Source organism: Trichomycterus rosablanca, chromosome 12 (genome assembly GCF_030014385.1).
Source record: "Trichomycterus rosablanca isolate fTriRos1 chromosome 12, fTriRos1.hap1, whole genome shotgun sequence".
Classification (NCBI taxonomy): Eukaryota; Metazoa; Chordata; class Actinopteri; order Siluriformes; family Trichomycteridae; genus Trichomycterus; species Trichomycterus rosablanca.
The window spans coordinates 29,268,203-29,290,070 of record NC_085999.1 but is presented as its reverse complement, the minus strand read 5'-3'; the positions used below and the strand labels follow the sequence as shown (position 1 = coordinate 29,290,070).

The window sequence follows — 21,868 nt, the reverse complement described above, 5'->3', positions numbered from 1 at the left end:
TATTCATAACCCACCACCTATTCGTAACCATGTTTTTAGTTTTAATGTAACCCACCTGTTTTTATAACTGACCTCTATTTATAATACACCTGTATTCATAACCCACCCGTTTTCATAACCCAACTGTATTTGTAATCCACCTGTTTTCATAACCCAACTCTATTTATAATCCACCGTTATTCGTAACCCACCTGTATTCATGGTGATGGTGAGCTTGTCAGTGTGCATCTCTTTGTGTCTGCTTTTGGCTGTACCGTGATCAGAATGGTTATTTAAGATAAATGCTGCACATAATATGCAAATTAGCGTAACAAAAATGTACGTTATAAAACAACAGTGTTCCATCCCTCTCATTGGGTGACTTGTAGAATCCATACCAAGGTGCACTGACACTGTTTTAGTGGCACAATAACTAACATTTTACTTTGTGTTACATCTTTAAGAAGATTTTACAAGATCTTATTAAGGCTTTGAGAACAACAGCTGAAAAAACATCCATCACATATGCAGTTACTGAACACATACACATTTATTATTAAATAAACTATACACAGGATAAGCACTAAAAGAAAAACATCATTTTATTAAGCCATGGAATGCTAGCAGGAAGTACATACATTGCAGCAAAGTAGAAAATCTTATGCAACCCATTTCGCCCATTACAAAATACATTACACATCCTACACACAGCCAGACTAAACTGGAATTATTATAGTGCTGCTGTAATTACGGTCATCTGTTTGTCTGATATAATGCATGTGTAGCTGGCAGATGCAAACCTAAATCTTTAAATCACATGCTTATGTTAAAGAAAAGTACAACTACTATTTCTAAAATATACTGAATGATATCAGACCTTTAGCTTTCATTTCAATTTCAGACAACAGACTTTCAACACCAATAACACTTACAAGAAGACAACACCTGTCCAAAACAGTAGTTCACTTTTACAGCAGTGAAAGCCAAAAATATTTTAAATAAATACAAATCAAATAGCAACTGTTAAGCATATATTCTGTATATTTACCATCTGCTGTTGTAGCTATTTGTATAATCTTTATTTTGTAACTTAATTAAGGTGCATTCAATGACAAAGTTTACATTCAGGTGGCTTACTGTGTAGGAATTAACAGAATCTATAAACACAATCAAGAAAAATGACCAATTAAATACATTTAGAGAATTAGAATTTCTGTTTTATATATAAGAAATATAGCAGTTTTAAAATCATTTTTAATAAAACGCTGTATGGATTGTAGGTAGGTGTTAAATTAAATACTATATCCAACACTTGTAATTATTATTAGTAGTACATGGAGTATACTTTTAAGTAAATGTCAAAGATTTTAATAAACTGAAATACTAAACTGTTGGTATTATGAAGAAACGTGTGGATAGATTTTGTTCCGTGCTACCTGAGACAGATCATGTTCACATGGATTAATAAATGTGTTTAATTTGTAAAGATAGTTTCTCCCTTTTCAAAATTATTAGCCATGTTAAGTTCACAAATTTGGTCAGAACATATTACATTCTTTATTCAACACTATAAGACTTATAGAAAAGTCATAATTTAAGCAGGCCCAGGTAAAAAGGCATGAACATAAATTCATTCACTGTCTGTTTTACCACCACATTGTCCTATTCAGGCTTGCGGTGGGTCTGATTCACTGGGTAAAAGGCAGGAAACACCCCGGACAGGTCACCACAACAAGGCATACACACACACCTAGGGGCAATACTTTGTAGCTCCAATGAAACTGACTGCATGTATTTGAGCTGTGGGAGGAAACCAGAGCTCCCAGAAGAAACCCACAAAGTCACGGGGAGCACATGCAAACTCCACACAGAAGAGACCGCTTCACCTGGGAATCGTACCCAGGACATTTTTGTTGTGAGACATAGTAATATAATATAATAGTAATATAATATAAATGTTTTGGGTCATGTCAGTTGAAGGTGGGAATGGCCATTTCTTAATTAAAAAGAATATAATTAATTATAACATTATAAGAGCAGCCCAAATCTGTAAACAGTACAAAAAACAATCAAATGTTGCAGACCAATATCAGCTCAATATCTGGTCTGTGCATCTGTACTTAAGGAAGCTTGCATTTCAGATCCAAACGCTTTAATCCTCCTTGTATGAAAAGCAGGCTGTCGTAAGAGAGATAGTCTTTATTCCTGCCAACAGAAGCATAGCTTTTGTAATCAAAACTCCTCAATAACTCGAAAGTGGTTAGTGATGGCTGCTGGCTCATCTTTGAAGTGCAGTTGATGCGTAATGCAGGCGCCAAGCTCCTCCAACGTCTTCACAAAACGCCTGTGTTCTCGTCCCACCCACGGCCTCCCTGGATCGCAGACTTCATAGGGAGTAACATGAGCATGCACAGCAATTCTGGTGGATGCCAATTTACCCAATACCTGCTTATCAGTCACCCATGTCTCACCAGTGCCTGGATGTCCACCGTCCAGCCAGTACATGTCTGAGACGCAATCCAAAAACTTCTGCAGCTCTGGGTCAGCACGGGCTGTTCCTAGCTCGTGTACAATCTGGTTCAGAACCACACAGCCCTTACTGAAGCCAACTAAAATGAGTGAGAAGCCTCGAGGCAAAGGAGCAGGCACAGGCACGTTTTCTAATGACGGCAAAGGCTTGGCAATGCCTGCTAGCTCCATGGCGTGGCCCAGGAGGGCACGTAAGTGACGCACAGCACCGTAGTTGGGTGAGTGCTTAGGTGCGCCGAATGCATCGCTTGCAACAAAGTTGGCGTAGCAGCTGAACTTTTGCAGGTAAAAGCGTGATGGTCGTACCAGCCACACATGGCGACCTGGAAAACGGGCACCAAGCACTACAGCCACCCTCTCCAGGCTAAACGAGAGCCATGGTGCTGCCTCGGGCTGCAATGCCATCTCCTGATGGAAATTCTGGAAGCATGAATTAAAACAGAGGGACAAATGAACATTAAGAAATTTAAGAGCTGGTTATATCAGCTAAGATGTAGGTTATACCATTCTGGTTCTTAATGAAAGTGATAGTACTATATTATAAAACTACTTTTTTATGTTAGTGGAGGCTAATCATAAGAATCAATTATTTACACCACATTAGCCTCATAATGCCAGTGAAAAATAAAATAAGCGTGGCTAAAAATTACCTATGGGCAAAATTATTGTATTTTCCATTTTATTGTATTATACCATTATTCCATTTATTGAATCTTATTAAATTATTTCTTTAAGCTATAGTTTTTAAGACAGAGGCTGAAAATACAGTAAAAATGTACTTGCACATTATGTACAAAATATACTGGGACTGCAAAATTGTAATATTATATTATGGTACGTTATGTTATATTGTATTGTATTATATTATATTAAATGTAGGGCCCTAGTAAATATGTAATTAGTAAATGTGTTTAATTTTAACGGACCTCGTTTTTTTAAATAACAGATTTCACACATTTTTACAAAAAAGTACCACATTTCACGGCAGTCATTAAATTACACTCATAATTTGAATGATAGAATAAATGGAAGCTACAATACACAGCACAGCCTACCTTAATGGTTGAATGTAAACCTAGAACATTTAGCGAGGCTTCATGTTATGTCTCAAATTGGAAAACTCTCATCCGTATTTTGACACACCCCCTCTGCGTCCACAGAATTGGTTGGGGGTTTCCGAGTGTTTTTATTTATTTATTAGGATTTTACCGTCATGTTTTACACTTTGGTTACATTCATGACAGAAACGGTAGTTACTGGTTACACAAGATTCATCAGTTCACAAGCTTAATGTCAAACACAGTCATGGACAATTTTGTATCTTCAATTCACTCACTTGCATGTTTTTGGACTGTGGGAGAAAATCGGAGCTCTTGGGAGGAGACTCTACCTGGGGATCGAACCTTCTTGCTGTGAGGTGACGGTGCTACCCACTGAGCCACCGTGCCGCCCCAAATAGGGTTTTTAGCTGCTTTACACTTCGACATCTTGACTAACTGATTGCTAACTGAATTGCCTCAGGCTTGCTAGGACCGCCTCATAGTGCAAATTCATCAGGAAACTTGAGGCACTTGAATGCTATGCGAATGAAAAATGTTAAATCAGTAACACAAACCTAAAATTTTGCATTTCACAGCAAATTGCGTATTACACCAGATAAGGCTAATGAATTAGGTAGGGCCTTATTTATATTATACCTTTGCCACCCAAAACATTTAACCAGTCTACTGTAATATTAATTAATATTTAGATTATTGGTGTTGTTACTGGTTTATTATCCCTGCTTTAACCTATACGTATATAAAGACAACCATAGGTTCAACCACTGATCAGTATTTTTTGTGGAAGGGTAAAATAACTGGTCCTGTGACAGGTGTAGCACCCACCTCTGCCCTAAACCAGTTGGAGAAAGACTCAACCCCTATATGCCATATTGTTTTACCACTATAATAGTATTGTATTACTTTTAGTGCTCCTTTTTCATTACCTTTCACTGCTAATTTAATTACTAATCAATTAATAATCATCCAAGTTCATGTATGTGTACTCCTGAGACGTCATATTTTTTTTTTAGAAAACTCACAATTAAATGTGAAAGACTTCAAATTCGTGATACTTATTTGTACAAAGACCTCGTTTAAACTTTATTTTATAACCTTTCTATAGGCGTATTGCGTTTATTTTTACATTTCAGGCTGTTTTAGCCTGCGTACTACCTTACTAAAGAGTATGCCAAAACAGTACAGACACACCGTGTACTGCAGTGTTCTGGCATACTAGTTAGTACAGTAGTACGCAGCCACTGGCTGAAGTTACATTTACCTGCTAATTAGCATATGAAGCTAGCTCGCTCTATGGCCACGGTGTTAGCTAAGTTGGGGACTTCTGCAGGTTTTTCCACAATATATACAATGATGCTGCAAGAATTTCTAGATTACATAGACTGAGTTCTAGCTGGACTTCAGTCCTGTGTGATAATTTGAGACTGACCTGAATGTCTCCGGGGAAAAAGACGACGTGCGCAGTGTTTTCAAAGCGCGGCTGCTCGGTGTGCGTGGCATCGGGCCGCAGCAGCAACACATCGTTGATGCGGTGTGGCTGAGAGCCGGGAACCGCCAAGAGACGCACCAGTCTGGGCGGACATGAGCTACAGCCCGGGCTTCCCGAGCTGCCGCCGCTCATCTTCGGGTTAACAAACAGCAACCGAGCGGATACTACTGCTGTGCCCAGTATGCGGAATAAAGTGCTGCTGCTCGTTTTCATCCGTCTGGCTGCTCTGTACCTGCAATCAGAACATGTGATACAGCATACTAACTACTGACCACTATATCATATAGTACGCCATCATGAGTTGCTATAGTTACTGTTTTCTTTCTCACATACTGTTTAGTAAGCAGGTGTGTACTCTAAATATCTGCGCACCTGTTTCATATAGATAAAGAATTTACACCATAAGCAGCTTAAAACAGTTCAGTTGTCTTTTGGGACAATTTTAACATCGTATTTCATATTTTAAAACAGCTAAACTAGTAGCAAAGCGAGTGTTTATTTTCACTTAACTGTCACAGCGGCGGCTGTTTTACAAGCTGTGTCCCAAATCGAATATAGTGTACTAAAAGGTGTGTAAAACTAGCGCACCGCCGCTGCTTTTATGTGACCATTCGTTAACACTTTGTCTAGGATAAGGTAAGCGGTTTGGGGCGCAGCCAAAACCCACCTGAGTCTTACTGCGCATGCTCGGCTAACTGATTGAGCTTCTATCTAAAAGAGTTCTAGAAAGTTCTAAGTGTGCGGTGGAAAGAACATAGTAAACATCCTGAATATTGAGGTAAAATACTGTATATCGTTGCAAAACATGCGGTGTGGATATTTAAAATTAAGTATAAAAATGCAAACACTAGCTTCCAACGCACATTCAAGTCATTTATCTAAATAACGTTATAAAGTTTGAAGTCTTATTTTCTATGTTACTGTGTATGCATTAAAGTCTTCTATGGGATAGAGCTCTTATGACCTCTTGTGGCAAATTAGGGGTTGGCCTCTTTCTAGAAATAAGGCAAGCTGTAAAGTAATGAAGTAATTACACTTTTATTTATTCATTGCCTGTTTTACAACAGTTTTATCTTATTCAGGGTCGCGGTGGGTGCAATTCACTGGACGAAAAGTAGGAAACACCCCGGACAGGTCGCCAGTCCATCACAGGGCAAACGCACACACATTCACACCTAGGACAATTTTGTGTGCAAGGCTGTAACAACGGCCCGTTTTTTAAGACATGGTTTTGAAATGAAATTTGAATTACCAAAGTGTACACGGACCAGGTGACATCATTAAAAACTAGTGCATTGTGAGACGCTTGAAATGCACCTAAAACAGTGTACATACTGAATGCGCATGCGCCGTCATGTCCTAAAGTCAATGGCCGTTTAGAAAGACAGATCTGTAAACAACATTGTACAATGTAACTAAAGGGTCTGTCATGACAAATAAACACAATGATTTGTAAATCAGCAAATCGGAGATCTTTACATCTGTCACTGGTGTGTGTTGAAAGGAACTTTGGATAAAGAACTGCAATCGTCAAAGAAGGAGAACGTGTGATACAGTGTACTTACTGCTGAGTATGTCTTGATAGTACGCTATAATAGTGCGCTATAACTATAGATACAGTATTATTACTATTGTTGCTGGAAGTTATTAGCTTAAAAGTTGCATAGAGTAGTTTTGGTTCTAGTCTGTAGTGGTTACAGGTTGAACCTCCTTACTCTCACCAACCTAAAGTATGATTTGGCAAGTGAGTTTTCCATGTTTTCATTTGTAAGTTGGACTGTTAGTCTCCTGGGATCGAATCTGCAACGTGGTTGTCAGGAGGAATGTAAACAAGCCAGACTTGTGTTTCACCAGCTTTGTGATACACTGTGATGTCCAACTTTTTTTTTTTTGAACCCTTTTTTCAATAGAAAGGACAAATAAAATGAAAAATAAGACTTGCCATATGCAACTATCCAAATACTTACTTAAAATAGACCTTGGCTGCCAAGGACTATAACATCATAAGTTCAGATATGCTATAATTCTTTAGTTCACACAATGGGTTAAATTTTGCAAAATATTAAATGCAGCCAGTAAATATTGTTCTGAATACTTGTTTTTGTCTGGGACATTAATTGTTTAGGCAGGATGTTTACATAGTTCTCTTCTACTACACTCTTGTCTTACAGGCTGGGTATTTTTTGGGGCAGAACACTGAAGTTTTAAGACATGGCTTCTGTCCTGGGTCGCCGTCTGGTTTGCTGTCTCCTTAACATTTCTGAAGCTCGGGAGAAAGATTTGGTAGAAAAGGTGGCACAGGCAGCCATCACCTACCAAAATGGTATGCCTCATGATTGTCCCTGCTTAACACACACACACACACACACAAACATTTTCATCCCAAGCATAATTACAGGAAATACATCACACAGCATGAACATTATAGGAGCCAAGACGTGACTCCTGAGATTAAATTAAAACAGACTTTACACAACTTTGTTATAACAGTATCATTATAACTGGTTGCTCATTTTAAAAGTTCTTGTGTCTTTAATTATTTATATTTAACTTTAAATAATTTGTTATTTTTGACATTTTGAATCTCAGGAGGAAGACGAAAAGGTGCAACTGTCCTGAATATTTTCAATGATCATGACTACAATCGTTCTGTGCTTACTATTGTGGCCAGTATTGAGCTAATAGGTAAATTTCTCTTGTTTTGTTTGCTAGTATCCATTTTGTTTGGTGGTTGCACATTACTGAATATCAGACTCTTATATTTTTATTATGATCTTATTGTATATTTATTTACCTTAACACTTTTGTATTAATTATGACCAGACCAATAAAACAATAAAACCATGCAAATAGTTTTTTCTGGTGTTTTGGAAAAGCTAATCACTGGCGAAATCAATAGTTTTTACACTAAGGACAATTTAAAATTTTAATTCATTTTAATGTGTTATAACTTAGTTTGGTTTTTTCAAATGTGGCCCTCACTATAAACTGTTTTAACAGCTCTCTCTGATTTTGGCCTTTAATATGGTCTATTTAGAAAAAAATAATCTAAAGTAGAGAGCACTAACTTCAGTCATAGCAAAAAGTGTTATTGGCTATTAGCATCTCATTCAGCTGTATTTGTATTATTTATCCCATATGTTTTTATTTAGCTGAGGTGGTTCTCTCAGCGTGTGAGCAGGCATTCTCATTGATTGATATGAACAAGCATGAAGGAATTCACCCATGCATGGGAGCTGTAGATCTCATACCCTTCTACCCACTTGGAGAGGAAGTGGGTTTGGAAGACTGTGGGAGGGAAGCTAAAGGTAAGATGAACAGAATGAGTTCATATCCATGCTAGAATGTGGTTCTGTTATTTGCCAACGTGCATGACCAAGTAACTCCATCATTTATCTTTAGCATTAGCCACTGCACTGACTGAGAAAGTACCAGGTACTAGTGCATTCTTCTTTGGCTGGGCTGATGCCTCACTGCATCGTCTTGGTTACAGGAGGAAAGAGATGGGCTGGTTTCGAAAGGTTCCAAACATGACCAACATCCGTCCGGATATTGGGTCGCCACCCACAAGTCGATTTGGACTCACAGGTGAGATTTAGGTTGCGTCCTAACAGCTAATACTTAATAAAGTCTTTATTAGCATTACAATGTAATAATAGACAGAATAAATAAATGCTGGGTCACAGTACAAAAAAATCTAACTACCCAATTAGCCGATGATTTGTGAACTTTGGACATCAGCTGTGTCTCAAATGCCATTGAGACTACTGTAAAATATGCTTGGTACCAACACTATCAGTTTGCTGATTTAACATGTCTTATAGTAGAGTAGTATATTGTTTGGGACACTATTCTGTCTGTGCTTTCTTCATTGAGAATTTTCTCTTATCTCATGCTTTTATTGGCTGATTGTCATTGCTGGGCAAATCAGGACACTAAACCACTCAATTATGAGCACTCTAGTGGGGATCCAGAGGGTTAAACTAACCCTATACATTACCTTCTAATAGCTGAATCATCTAAAATATGCTGCAGATGGTTAAAGATCTGTCTGAAATAAGTTACCTATAACAAGTTTAAAACCAAAAGTTATTTTTCCGTTTCATAATTTTTCAAGAATGTGGATCCATCTTCTCAAATTAACATAAAATCATTAATAAAAAAATCATACTGTAATCAGAACTGGTGTTTAGATCATAACCCGAACCTAGTGGCTGCTGTCATTCCTTCAGCATGTGATTGGCGTTCTTGTTTCTTTCCATAAGTATTATTTTTTGTTGCTAATAAATGTCATATGTATTGAATACTATTAAAAGACAGTTCAAACAGTAAACGAAATGTATGCGATAAAACAAATAAAGAACCTGCTTCTCTCCTTATAGGCATCGGCGCAAGCCCTTATGTGATGAACTGCAACGTGACCATCGATACTCAAGATTTAGCTTTAGGCCGGGAAGTTGCCTTGGCCATCCGAGAGTCGAGTCCCGGCGGAATTCCAGGAGTTCAGGTCTTAGCTCTACCTCATGAAGGCACTGTAGAAATTGCCTGCAATGTTGAAAGTGTACCACAGGGTTCAGCTATTGAAACAGAATCATGGCCTGTATGTAGAATCAGGAATCAGAATTTCTGCCATGCTCCACCATCGCTTATTGCTGGTCGGATTTCAGAACTGGCTGGATGCCTGGGTGTAAGAACCAAAGGAACGGCATTGGTTGGGTTTACACCGTTGGAGTGTAAGCAGTTGGCTGAGGAAGCGCTATCTCAGGATGTTGGAGAGTTCTGGAAAAAACGACATAGTCTGAGAATGTAAACAAGAAGCTTTTAAAACAGCCGATCCACTTCATACAACTTCATTTCTAAAAGATAATGATGTGTTGTTAGAGCAATGACTAGCCGTTTATGTGAGTTAAGCACCTACAATGTGACAAATGTCAGTGTTTTGGAGCAGCGGAGCAGGAAAATTATTTCCTTTTAAAAGGGCTGTAAGTTTTCAATAAATTTATGCCTGAACAATAAAAGTGTATACACACTTTTATTAATAAGAGACATCCAGGGTTTCCCACCATTCTGAAATAAATCTAAAAGGAAGACCAATGTTTTTGGGGCAAGGGGATTAAGCACGATTAAATATACTTGGTGGCACTCACCAGGCTGGCTTGTATTGTTAAAAACATAAAACCTGTCAACACATTTAAAAAAGGAATGGAAAATTGTACTTCGTTTATCCTAAAAGTATTGCCAAAAAAAACTGGCATTTTATCTGGTGCTCTTTGCTCTACAATTCTCCCAGGAAACTCAACTCTGATTAATGTTATTGTAATGGTATAATTCACAGAAACCTCACCATAATCCTTGTAACATGTCTCATTGAACTACAACCCAGCCTGCTAAAATGCAAAACCAGTCCTTGTGCCAGTAACACCTCTCAGTTACTATTAACCATTCATAGTTATGTTCTGATCTAATAGTTCATATTCTACACATATGGCTGCTTGTAATGTTTCTAACATTTCTGAATAATGATCTAAACAGGGCTGGCAGGTTCTGTGACTTATCCTTAATCTTGCTCATCAAAACCAACAGCAATTGCTGCCTTTTTCGTAAATGGGTGTTTGAGTCATGTCAGGGTTTTTGGTATGCTTGGAATGTGCTTGAGAATGGTGACAATGCATCTAGCTGTACAGTATTCTAGATTGTTCTTTCAAAGCAGCTTGCAGATTCACTTGGCAAATGGGAGATACATAAGGCCAGGAATACAGAATAGTACTGTTTAATGTTAGCAGTTTATACAACTTTTATACCTCGTCATTAGGGCTGGGTGATGCAGTGGCAATTTTTTTTGTCAGTTGAGCTGCACATAAGATTTAGACTGTGGGTTTATTAGTAAAAATTGGACTTTGATACTACTACCATCACACCTATGACATTTGAACCATTTTCAACCAGCACAAAGCTGTTTTCAGAATTATTTCACCAGTGTGCACTCACTCATATATTTGTAACATTAAGGATGCATAGCAATATCTCAATGCTAGCAATATAGTCTAAGTATCTTGCAAAACAAAGGGTCAAGTAAATCTTACATTTTCAATATTAGCTATATGTCACAGCCATATATGTAATCTCTAAAACCTGTATTCCACCACAGTGTTAACTTGATGTGATGGAAAAAAGATACAGTGGACAAGATTTACCTCACCCACAGTTGTTAACTTTGTTTTATTCCTAATTAAATAATCCTAAATGTTAGAATCACCTCTGTCACCTCTTTCTGAGTCCCTTTTGGAACATTTTGCCTGGCCCCTATTCTCTCTAATTCATCAAGAGGCCTCAGTCTGCTCATTTGCAACAGCAGTTAACCATTCCTGAATTCCATCAACAGTAATTCACTACAAATGAAGTAAAGAAAGTGCATCAAGTGTTCAAGTAAGTGTGGACAGTCAAACACCACAATATAGATGTACTGAAACCTGGACAAAATGAAGGCAGTAAAAAAGTTGGCATAAATGTTGTTTAGAAATGATCTATGCTAGCTGAAAGAACAGCTGACGACCTGTGTTATTAGACTTTGCATCTTAGGATTGGCAGTTTGATTATAGAAACTTTCAACCACTGCGCATCGCTCTCATCTCTTGGAAGCACGCCGGGGGTCCCTGCCGTTGCTGATATTGACTGATGGTTTTGGAGGAAGAGGCTGCCCTACAGTGACTACAGGAGCAGGGCCGTTCCCTGGAACACGACCGTTTGCTCTTCCCGAAGCTGGGAAGCTGGGTGGTGCAGCAGCATTGTTGTTTGGAAACGTCTGCATGGCTCCATTTCCTGCCAGTCGAAAACATTCAAATAAGTTACATCAGAAGCAACAAATAGCACAGCAAAGTAGAAGCTGCAAAATATGAGAATCTTGGAACACCTTATGGATTTTTTTGTACCTGCTTGGACAGGAGGAGGAATTTGATTAGGTGGAGAATTTCCCCGTTCTTTACCCTATAAAGAAAAGGAATAAGTACAAAAAAAATGTTGACCTTTGAGAGTGTATGCATGTTCAAGACCTGTACTTCCTTTATGAAACTTTATTCTAAAAACAGCATCAATGTTTTCACTTTGAATATTTCAAAGAGAAATTATGCCAAAGTGCACTGAATTGCTGGACTGCTTTATAGACATTCCAGCTCTTAAAATCCTTATAAGCTCTTTCTTTGAGCAAAAAACAAACAAAAAAAAACTGACTACAGTTTACTGGTAGTTATGCTAATAATCTGTTGATGCATGCTCAAAAATCCAGGTACACAAATCCACAAAGTTGAATCAGTTCATCTGGATACGTTTCGTCACTCAATCCGAATGACTTCTTCAGTCTTCTTCAGTCTGACTGAAGAAGTCATTCGGATTGAGTGACGAAACATATCGCTACAACAAACGTGTGTCCAGATGAACTGATTCAACTTTGTGGTTATGCTAATAATGTGATCATTCTTATAGTATCGTCAAGAAAACAAGCTAATGACCATGACACATTGTAAACAATTAACACTACATTTATTGTTACCATCTTGTTTTGCTGGTTGGCTAGGGCTAGCAGCTCAGGATTTGGCTCACTGAAGTTTGGAACTTCTGAGTAGACCATACAAAACCTGATTCAAAAGGCATAATACAGATCAAAAGGTTATAAAAGCTTACGATTAATTTATTAATACATCATGCACCTTACTTACTCTCCAATTTTCTGCAAATCTCCACCTCGGCCAGTATACAAGGTAAGACAGCCCTTCCAAATGGAGGCGTAGCTACAAAATAAAGCAGGATAAAATATAAATCGGTGGCTTATGAACCGATACATGATGTCACTTTTGTCTTTCATGTTTGCATGCACATCACTAGTGCAATTAAAATAGTGCCTTTTAAAGCTGGAGGGTCACCCACAAAAAAATCAACAAGCTGTATGTAGGACTGTAGCATATACACAACATGCAATGCAGTGGGTTTTAATATTTCGGTACATTTTCCCTTTCTCTTTGAAACTTGAAGAGTGGGTGTATGGGACAGGAACTAAAACCCCATTTAAAAAGCAAGAGAAAGGCTTCATCATTTTAACCAAGTGCAGAGGGTAAATGTGGATTAGTTACACAATAAGCTGTAGTAATAAAGTTAGAATTTAAATCTGTTCTATATTTTTGCAGTTTGTCAGAAATGATCCAGAACAAGGAACATATTTTGGACAGCCAACCACAGCTGGGGACAATTTAGAATGCCCAATTTAATTTACTTATTGGTGGTTGTAACTTATGGCCAAAAAGGTGATCTATTTACTTGCACATTAAAGTTTTGCAAGTACTATATAGTATTTTTAACCATTAAGTTATTTACATGTAGAGATAGAACTTAACTTATTATTACACTGGGGCCCATAGTCCCAGCTGTGCTACGAATGTTGTAATGAATTGCAAATATGTTTTAAAACCTTACGCAGGCGTCACAGTGGCTAAGTGGGTAGCACTGTCGCCTCACAGCAAGAAGGTCCTGGGTTCGATCCCCAGGTGGGGCGGTCTGGGTCCTTTCTGTGTGGAGTTTGCATGTTCTCCCCGTGTCTGCGTGGGTTTCCTCCGGGTGCTCCGGTTTCCTCCCACAGTCCAAAGACGTGCAAGTGAGGTGAACTGGAAATACTAAATTGTCCATGACTGTGTTCGATATAACCTTGTGTGAATTGATGAACCTTGTGTAATGAGTAACTACCGTTCCTGTCATGAATGTAACCAAAGTGTAAAACATGACATTAAAATCCTAAACAAACAAACTTATGCCTCTTTTCCATTCCAAATTGAGAACTACTCAAACTCTACATATTGTGTGTCCATTTCCCAGTTGCATTAACGTTATTAATAGAATGGGTACCTAGGTCATGGCACTGTCGCCTCACAGCAAGAAGGTCCTGGGTTCGATCCCCAGGTGGGGCGGTCCGGGTCCTTTCTTTGTGGAGTTTGCATGTTCTCCCTGTGTCTGCGTGGGTTTCCTCCGGGTGCTCCGGTTTCCTCCCACAGTCCAAAGACATGCAAGTGAGGTAAATTAGAGACACTGTTTGATATAACCTAGTGAACTGACGAACCTTGTGTAATGAGTAACTACCGTTCCTGTCATGAATGTAATCAAAAGTGTAAAACATGCTATTAAAATACTAATAAACAAACAAACCTAGGTCACGTACTGGTCACATGGCAATTATAAACCACTAAATGTGTAAATAATAATGGGTAGTGCAATGGAAAGAGCAACAAATGCATTATTGTACAAAAGGTACAGAAATAATGTGTGTCAAGTGAAGCATTTAACTGAACATTTTGTACACAAAAGTATTATTAAATTCTGTTCTGGTCAACTAAATGTGTCGATTTGTCATTTATAAAAGGCATGTTAAGACAAAATATATTTCTAACGACCAGCTATTACACAAAAAAAGCAGTTGGCTTCAAGGTGCAACTGAGCCATTTAAAATAGGCACTAGAAATCGTTTACCCTCGTGTAAGGCGGATAATGTCTCCAGTCTGGATGAGGCTGCCCAATTCGTCCCAAACGGAGATGGCGATACTGCCGCTCTTGTCGGCCACTTTACAGGAGCGCACTTCATGTCCGTCCTTTGTCTTGGTCACCCGACCTGGAAAAGCAAACAACACCGTGGACACATCAGATTACATATGCGGGTCCTAATGGGTTAATGTTGATATGGATTAAACAGATCGATACTTTAAAGCTGTTTGTCGTAAAGTGGGGAAGTCAGAGCAGCGCCACAGTGTTACTGTGTCTTTAAGAAGTCATGAAGAAAGAAGCGATAGTTAATAGTGATGAGAGGCACATTGTCAGGGGTTTTCCCCCCACGACTTACCTATTTCCAAAACTATAAAGACGAGATTAAGGTTTTTCGATCCCGGCTTTACATCTTTAATCAAGCTCACCGCGTCGTTTGAAATATTCGACATTGCTAAAAGATAAATAAACTGAAGATGCTAGCTAGCGAAGCTAGCCTAATGCTAACAACACTAGCGGCAGCATACAAAAATAAAACTCAAGATTTAACAGAGAGCTGAATCTGAATCAGTCTAGCAAAAACTGAGCACATGGGCTCGTTCTTTTAAGTGTTTGAGCTGGTCGGAAAATTAATTCTGCTCTGGTGTATAATGGTGTCTTATACAGAGCTGATATGAAAAGAGGAACTCGTTTAACCCCAGCAGCAAACTAGACAAAAAACTGTTTAATCTTAGTCCGGTAAAACAGCACCGTATAAATGTCAACGGTGTGCACCCTGTTTTCATCAGGAGAAAACATTAAGGCTAAACTGGCGCTTTGTTTTGCCACCTACACCTCCTCTAATGTATATATTTAGTTTATTTTTCTACAAAAAAAAAGCCAGTTTAACGGTCAACTAGTTTGCCATGGAAACGAGGTTGACTGAAAAAAGTCCACTCAGCTAACCAGGCTAACTTTTCTATACCGGTAACTCTGCCATGACAAGCAATCATAATAAAGTCGCTGTTGGCGGTTTAAATGGATTCAATGTTTCACCTACGTGTTATAATATATGAGGACTCACAGTCACACGGTTACGTTAAAACCTGACCGACCCAAAAGGGGATAAATTTAATTCGCTTTGACATGCGTTCCTGCCTCCTCCCTTTCTAACAAAAGCCTAATACAACGCCAACGTGTGTGCGCTGCACCTTTTATATTCGCACACCCGACCATACCATCATTCCGCTGAAAGGGGGGAGAGCTGGTCTAAGGCGATCGTTCGCTTACTGTAAATTAGTCTCGGGCGTTTTATTTACACGGGTTGTAAATTAACATTCGAAAAAAAACAACCAACTGGGTATTTCACCTTAAACGGTTTAAAGTTTAGCAAATCGCACAAGACAAGTATTGGTACCCTCCGCCTTCGTGTTCCAGTGATGGCCATATCTGATTGGACGCAGTAAGCAATGTGTCCGCCTGGAACGCAAAGGAAATAGTTACACACACACACCCACTCACGCGTTCTTGTACGGCTGCCGACGTTGTGTAATATGATTTGATTACACACATACCAAATATTTCCACTGATATTCAACCGGCTGTACACGTTTTTCCTTTCTGCTTTACAAAAAGAGATTGATCGCTGCGTGATCCTGGATCTTTCCTGTACACTCCTCATTCCTCGATGTAATGGACAAAATAACAGAAACTCATGAGAACGACCTTGACCTTACAGTGACCGAATCACACTTCAAAACAGGGCCAAACTGATCCGTCATGTTAGGTTGGTTGCTGATTAACACCGTGCATTAACTCTAAAATAAATGATTTTCTGTTAGATAAATGGTTGGCCAAAGTGCAGAAGCATCAGACAAAAGAAAACAGATCATTGTTTCTATATAAACCATCCCAGAAGTCAGGGCAGTATACAGTGAGCCCCCAAAGTCTGATACCACTAGTAAAATAAAGCAATGAAAGCCATGAGAGACCGTGCGTTACTGCGGTTTTATCACGGAGAAGGATGTTTTGGCACAACGCGAAGCGGAGTCATAGTCTTGAGTGGCTTATTGCTTTTATGAAACGGCGGTCAACATAAAATATAATACAATACAACAATGTTCAATTTATAAATGTTTGTATTTACAAAAACACTTACAAAAAGCATTCTTCCGTAAAATCAGGTAGTCCGTTAACAGTGTTGCTAGGCAACATGAGGGCGAACATAACATAAAGCAATAAGCCACGAGAGGCCGTGCGTTACTGTGATTTTAGCACGGGGATGACGTTTTTGGCACGACGCGAAGCGGAGTGCCTAAAACTTCTTTCCCCGTGCTAAAATCATAACAGTAACGCACGGTCTCGAGTGGCTTATTGCTTTTATAAAACGGCGGTCAACATAAAATACAATAAATACAACAATGTTTAATCATAAATGTATTTATTGTGTATAAACTTACAATAAAGCATTCTTCCGCGACGCAAGGTAATCCGAGTAACAGTGTTGCTAGGCAACATGAGGGCGAAAATAACATTCACTTTTTCTATTCAGTGGCGTATTAATATGGAATGATGTGAGGTGGTCATAGGTGTGAGTTTATCGGGGATTTTACAACGGCTTCGAACGCGGCTCAGCCAATCAGATTTTAGGACCGGAACTATCCGTTTTATAATTCGCAATAAACATTCCTCCACAAACACTATTACACTATTTCTTGGACGAAACACCCGCTTAATGATTAGGATTACTGTTTATATTAATCTGGACATTTCCATGTATAGTACATGACTTAAAATAGTGTTCAACCAAGTTTGTACTTTTTCTTTTCAGTGGCGTATTAATATGGAATGATGTGAGGTGGTCATAGGTGTGCGTTTATCGGGGATTTTACAACGGCTTCGAACACGGCTCAGCCAATCAGATTTTAGGACCGGAACTATCCGTTTTATAAATAACATTTTACTTTTAACTGAATACAGAACAAAACAATTTGAGTCAAAAGTTACACCTCTGAAGAAAATTCATTTCAGAATTTCTTAGTATTTAGTTTAGCTATATTTATAACAGGTGAACAAATGCTATATGTGTATGAACACAAACAAGCTTAAAACCTGGCCACTTAAAGTTGTCAGATCATTTAAATTTTCTGTATGAAGCAGACACCTTCATCCAAACCGACTTACAGTACTGTGACAGTATAATGTCTAAGCAATTGAGGGTTAAGGGCCTTGCTTAACGGCTCAACAGTGGCAACCTGGCAATGGTAGGGCTTAAACCAGTGACCTTTCAATTACTCATCCAGTTCCTTAACCATTAGGCTACAACTGCCTATCATTTATGTGCTTCATTCAATGAAAAAAATGAAAATGAGTTTTTGTTCGAAGGGGTTCACATGGTTAATTTCACAAATGTGCTTACTAATGTAAGCACAAAGTAATGCCAAGCACTAAGAAATTCTACAATTCATGTACATTTTCTTTTTTTTTTTTAAATCAGATGTTCAGACAAATTATGCTGATTATATAATTTAAAAAAACAACAAAAAAACAACAACATTGTATTTAGTTTGAGAGAAATGCAAAATAGGAGCATGTTTACTAGTTATCTCTGACTTTTGGTCTCAACTGTGTGTCAACCATGGACAAGCCAGCAAAAAAACCAGCAAAAACAAACAGTAAAAAGCTTCACTATGATAACTGAGCTCATATGTAGGTGATGAAGTGTGTGACAAAAAAGTAGAAATAATAAAAGAAAAAAAGAAAAAAAACATTACAATAATAATATAATCCAATAGAAATAAATATGGCACACATTCATTATCATGAAAAAATAAAATTAATGTATTCATTTATTTTCTTTATAATGGTTAGAGTTATGGTTGATCTAATGCCAACTGGGTGGATGGCAGGTCTACATTATGAACGGGGCACTGACCCATCAAAACAAACACTGTCTTATTTACTTAACCATTTACATATTGGGGAAATTAATAGTATAGTAGCCAGTACCACATCTGTATGTTTTTATAGTGTTAAAAGAAAACCGGAGTACCTGGTGGAAACTTAAGTGGACAACAGGAGAAAGCTAAATATTCATACACACAATGACTTAAGGGTTAAGGAAAAAGAGCAATTCTCTGTTAAGTTTAAGAATGTATTTGGTATAACGAGAAAAGGAATGTTGGTTAAAAACGTTATAATTTCACTTGTGTACCTTGAATAACAAAAAAAACACAAAATGTGAAATCGTCACGAACAGGATTCGAACCTGTGCGGGGAAACCCCATTGGATTTCGAGTCCAACGCCTTAACCTCTCGGCCACCGTGACGCTGTAGAAATACGTGCACGAACTAACTAAATAAAAGCACAATAAAACTAAATAAATAAAAGCACAATAATGTCAGTTTTAAATAGTTACTTTTTTTTATTACAAGTATAATTCTTCTTTTAGTTCTTACTCGTATATTGTATTTGTTCTAATGTAGCTAATAAATTATTTGAAGCTAGCTTACTGGCTAAACAGCCTGCTCGTTTTTAGCGTTACGTTTATTAACAATACCCAAAATATATGAATAGTCTGTTAACATATTAACGTTAGTTTATGTTACTAACCTTACTATTCTATAAAATAACTTACTCAGTTTAGCAAACAAACAGGGTCTGAGTAACTAGTTCGAGTTTCTGAGCAGAATGTTACCCGGTGTGCTTTGTACGGAGCCTCGCTGATGACAGCTTGTGTAAATAAAAATAACGCGTAAGTAAGCCGTGTGAACGAGATAATTAAGTTGTGGGCACGACTTAGTGAGGTAAGTAACTTACTTAGTAAGGTAAGGTAACATTTATTCTGTTTATTTATTAGGATTTTTAACGTCATGTTTTACACTTTGGTTACATCCATGACAGAACAGGCAGTTAATCATTACACAAGATTTTTCACATTTTCACAAGTTTTAAGGCAAACACAGTCATGGGCAGTGGTGTATCTTCAATTCACTTTACTTGCATGTATTTGGACTGTGGGAGGAAATCAGAGCTACTGGAGGAAACCCACACAGACACAGGGAGAACATGCAAACTCCACACAGAAAGGACCAGGACCACCCACCTGAGGATCAAACCCAGGACCTTCTTGCTGTAAGGCGACAGTGCTACCCACTGAGCCACCGTGCTGCCCCCATTTATTCTGGCCAGAGCTGACAAATAGAATACAGAATTTGATATTTGCTATTGGTGATTCATGTATATAACTGTACAAGAAAGGTAACCCTGTCCTTATTTAACCTAATTCTCCAAGTTTTAACCCAAACTCAGATATACCATCTTTGAATATTTGTACGAGATGTTACCAATGGTGCATGTGGCTGGTAGAAGGGAGGTAGATAGTTGACAATGACCTTCAAAATCATGCAACCATGTTACTTGGATTTAATCCAGAAACATTTGTCTTTTAACAAAACAAGGAAATAATTCACTGTCTATATTTACAGACTCTGTAAATAATTTCCATTAATTATTTTGCCTTTTACTAAAAATTATAATAGCAATTATAACACTAAATAATACTACTAAAACTACTACCACCACCAGTAACAAAAGTTTGATTTATACCACATTTTACACAACTTTATTTCCTTTCAAGTCCATATAATAAAAACGAATGTGCTATTACACTGGACAATTTCCAGTTCTTCTAATGTGTCTCCTGAATCTTTTCCAAAAGTTTTTAATCAATAATTAAATAGTAATAAAAGTATCCACAAGATGTGTTTGAAATATATATTCTGTACACAGAAGCCCCTCAGGGACTCAATAGACAAATTAAATATAGCTCGGATTTGTCTTTATACACCAATCAACCATAACATTAAAACCACCTCCTTGTTTCTACACTCACTGTCCATTTTATCAGCTCCACTTACCATATAGAAGCACTTCTGTAGTTCTACAATTACTGGTGTGTTAGTGGTGGGTCATTCTCAGCACTGCAGTGACACTGACATGGTGGTGGTGTGTTAGTGTGTGTTGTGCTGGTATGAGTGGATCAGCAGTGCTGATGGAGTCTTTAAACACCTCACTGTCACTGCTGGACTGAGAATAGTCCACCAACCAAAAATATCCAGCCAACAGCGCCCCGTGGGCAGCGTCCTGTGACCACTGATGAAGGTCTAGAAGATGACCAACTCAAACAGCAGCAATAGATGAGCAATCGTCTCTGACTTTACATCTACAAGGTAGCCCAACCAGGTAGGAGTGTCTAATAGAGTGGACAGTGAGTGGACACGGTATTTAAAAACTCCAGCAGCGCTGCTGCCGCTCATACCAGCACAACACACACTAACACACCACCACCATGCTGAGAATGATCCACCACCTAAATAATACCTGCTCTTTGGTGGTCCTGACCATTGAAGAACAGGGTAAAAGCAGGCTAAAAAGATATGTAGAGAAACAGATGAACTACAGTCAGTAATTGTAGAACTACAAAGTGCTTCTATATGCTAAGTGGAGCTGATAAAATGGACCGTGAGTGTAGAAACAAGGTGGTTTTAATGTTATGGCTGATACAGTCAACAGAAACGTTTAAGCACTTGGTAAAATACCATGTTGATTTTCTCCTTGAAGATGGACGTTGTTATTTGGAACCTCACTAGTCCTGTTGAGTTTGGTTGTTGCAGCCTCTGGTGTTTAAACTCTGCAATAGCAGTTAATGGAACAATGAGATTTGTTCTTATACTCTCTTAATAATACTTTTCTTTCTGTGGTCTCAACCTATAATAAATGAGATTTTTTATACTGTTATTAAAATAGGTAGAAAGACCTTGATTTATTTTATTTTAGGTGGAGCAGAGTAATTATGAATAATAAACAGGACTTTATACAGTATAGTAGCATATCTGGATAGTGTTTTATGTGCAGGTTTTGAATGCAATATCTGACTTGGCTAAACTTCAGTCACAGCTAATGAGGCATGGTCAGATCCACCTATATTAGCCAAATATCTGTGCCAGTATGCTTAAATTTAAAGTGCACTTATGAGAGACTAATGTGGAAAGTGCAAGATTTCACCACATATCCTTCTATTCACTTTTAATTTACGGCTATAAAAACACCACAAAAGAATCCACTTTAAAATTTGACATTTATTTTTATCCACTCCTTCTAACTTCTCTATTCTGGTCAGGCTTTGGTCTGGTAAACACTTGGCACAAGGCAGGAGCACATTCCAAAATAAATGATGAAGTGCAATACTGTTCTCTTTGTGGCCCGCACTCTGTAATAAAAATGTGATTGTATATGAGTAACAAGATCAAATTA

The 21,868-nt window shown here is 38.1% G+C and overlaps 3 protein-coding genes and 1 non-coding gene across 7 annotated transcripts; 1 reads left to right on the top strand and 3 right to left on the bottom strand.

The window, feature by feature from the left end:
- Positions 1 to 563: 563 nt before the first annotated feature.
- On the bottom strand, positions 564 to 6,061 carry c12h2orf69 (chromosome 12 C2orf69 homolog). Its single transcript, XM_063005605.1, has 3 exons — positions 5,431 to 6,061; positions 4,999 to 5,290; positions 564 to 2,928 (listed from the first exon to the last, which is right to left on the bottom strand). Exons 2-3 carry the CDS (start codon positions 5,269 to 5,271, stop codon positions 2,212 to 2,214), a joined length of 990 nt encoding a protein of 329 aa, XP_062861675.1. The 5' UTR covers positions 5,272 to 5,290; positions 5,431 to 6,061; the 3' UTR covers positions 564 to 2,211.
- On the top strand, positions 5,326 to 10,076 carry ftcdnl1 (formiminotransferase cyclodeaminase N-terminal like 1). 4 transcript variants are annotated; one of them, XM_063005609.1, is made up of 6 exons: positions 5,326 to 5,344; positions 7,230 to 7,381; positions 7,648 to 7,743; positions 8,211 to 8,366; positions 8,461 to 8,646; positions 9,441 to 10,076. In XM_063005609.1, exons 2-6 carry the CDS (start codon positions 7,270 to 7,272, stop codon positions 9,866 to 9,868), a joined length of 978 nt encoding a protein of 325 aa, XP_062861679.1. In that variant the 5' UTR covers positions 5,326 to 5,344; positions 7,230 to 7,269; the 3' UTR covers positions 9,869 to 10,076. The 4 variants fall into 4 exon arrangements, 3 of the variants coding, with proteins under 3 accessions (XP_062861679.1, XP_062861678.1, XP_062861676.1); XM_063005608.1 differs by lacking the exon at positions 5,326 to 5,344 and adding an exon at positions 5,750 to 5,836; XR_010014132.1 differs by lacking the exon at positions 5,326 to 5,344 and adding an exon at positions 6,120 to 6,629 and having other exon boundaries at positions 8,552 to 8,646; positions 9,441 to 9,527.
- A 736-nt stretch (positions 10,077 to 10,812) lies between these two features.
- nabp1a (nucleic acid binding protein 1a) lies at positions 10,813 to 15,735 on the bottom strand. The gene is made up of 6 exons (XM_063005610.1): positions 14,933 to 15,735; positions 14,566 to 14,704; positions 12,771 to 12,842; positions 12,605 to 12,689; positions 11,988 to 12,042; positions 10,813 to 11,877 (listed from the first exon to the last, which is right to left on the bottom strand). Exons 1-6 carry the CDS (start codon positions 15,024 to 15,026, stop codon positions 11,684 to 11,686), a joined length of 639 nt encoding a protein of 212 aa, XP_062861680.1. The 5' UTR covers positions 15,027 to 15,735; the 3' UTR covers positions 10,813 to 11,683.
- A 3,064-nt stretch (positions 15,736 to 18,799) lies between these two features.
- On the bottom strand, positions 18,800 to 18,881 carry trnas-cga (transfer RNA serine (anticodon CGA)). Its single transcript has one exon. It is a non-coding gene; the product is annotated as a tRNA-Ser (tRNA).
- Positions 18,882 to 21,868: the final 2,987 nt, after the last annotated feature.

What these genes read in the sequence shown, in the direction of transcription:
- c12h2orf69 (XM_063005605.1), bottom strand. Translation starts at nt 5,271, where the DNA reads ATGAAAACGAGCAGCAGCACTTTATTCCGCATACTGGGCACAGCAGTA. An exon ending in TTTTCCCCGGAGACATTCAG is followed by an intron (nt 2,929 to 4,998) that starts GTCAGTCTCAAA and finishes TCATGCTTCCAG; the next exon opens with AATTTCCATCAGGAGATGGC.
- ftcdnl1 (XM_063005609.1), top strand. Translation starts at nt 7,270, where the DNA reads ATGGCTTCTGTCCTGGGTCGCCGTCTGGTTTGCTGTCTCCTTAACATT. An exon ending in AGCCATCACCTACCAAAATG is followed by an intron (nt 7,382 to 7,647) that starts GTATGCCTCATG and finishes TTTGAATCTCAG; the next exon opens with GAGGAAGACGAAAAGGTGCA. An exon ending in CTGTGGGAGGGAAGCTAAAG is followed by an intron (nt 8,367 to 8,460) that starts GTAAGATGAACA and finishes ATTTATCTTTAG; the next exon opens with CATTAGCCACTGCACTGACT.
- nabp1a (XM_063005610.1), bottom strand. Translation starts at nt 15,026, where the DNA reads ATGTCGAATATTTCAAACGACGCGGTGAGCTTGATTAAAGATGTAAAG. An exon ending in CCAACCAGCAAAACAAGATG is followed by an intron (nt 12,043 to 12,604) that starts GTAACAATAAAT and finishes TTTTCTTTATAG; the next exon opens with GGTAAAGAACGGGGAAATTC. An exon ending in TCCTCCTCCTGTCCAAGCAG is followed by an intron (nt 11,878 to 11,987) that starts GTACAAAAAAAT and finishes TTCGACTGGCAG; the next exon opens with GAAATGGAGCCATGCAGACG.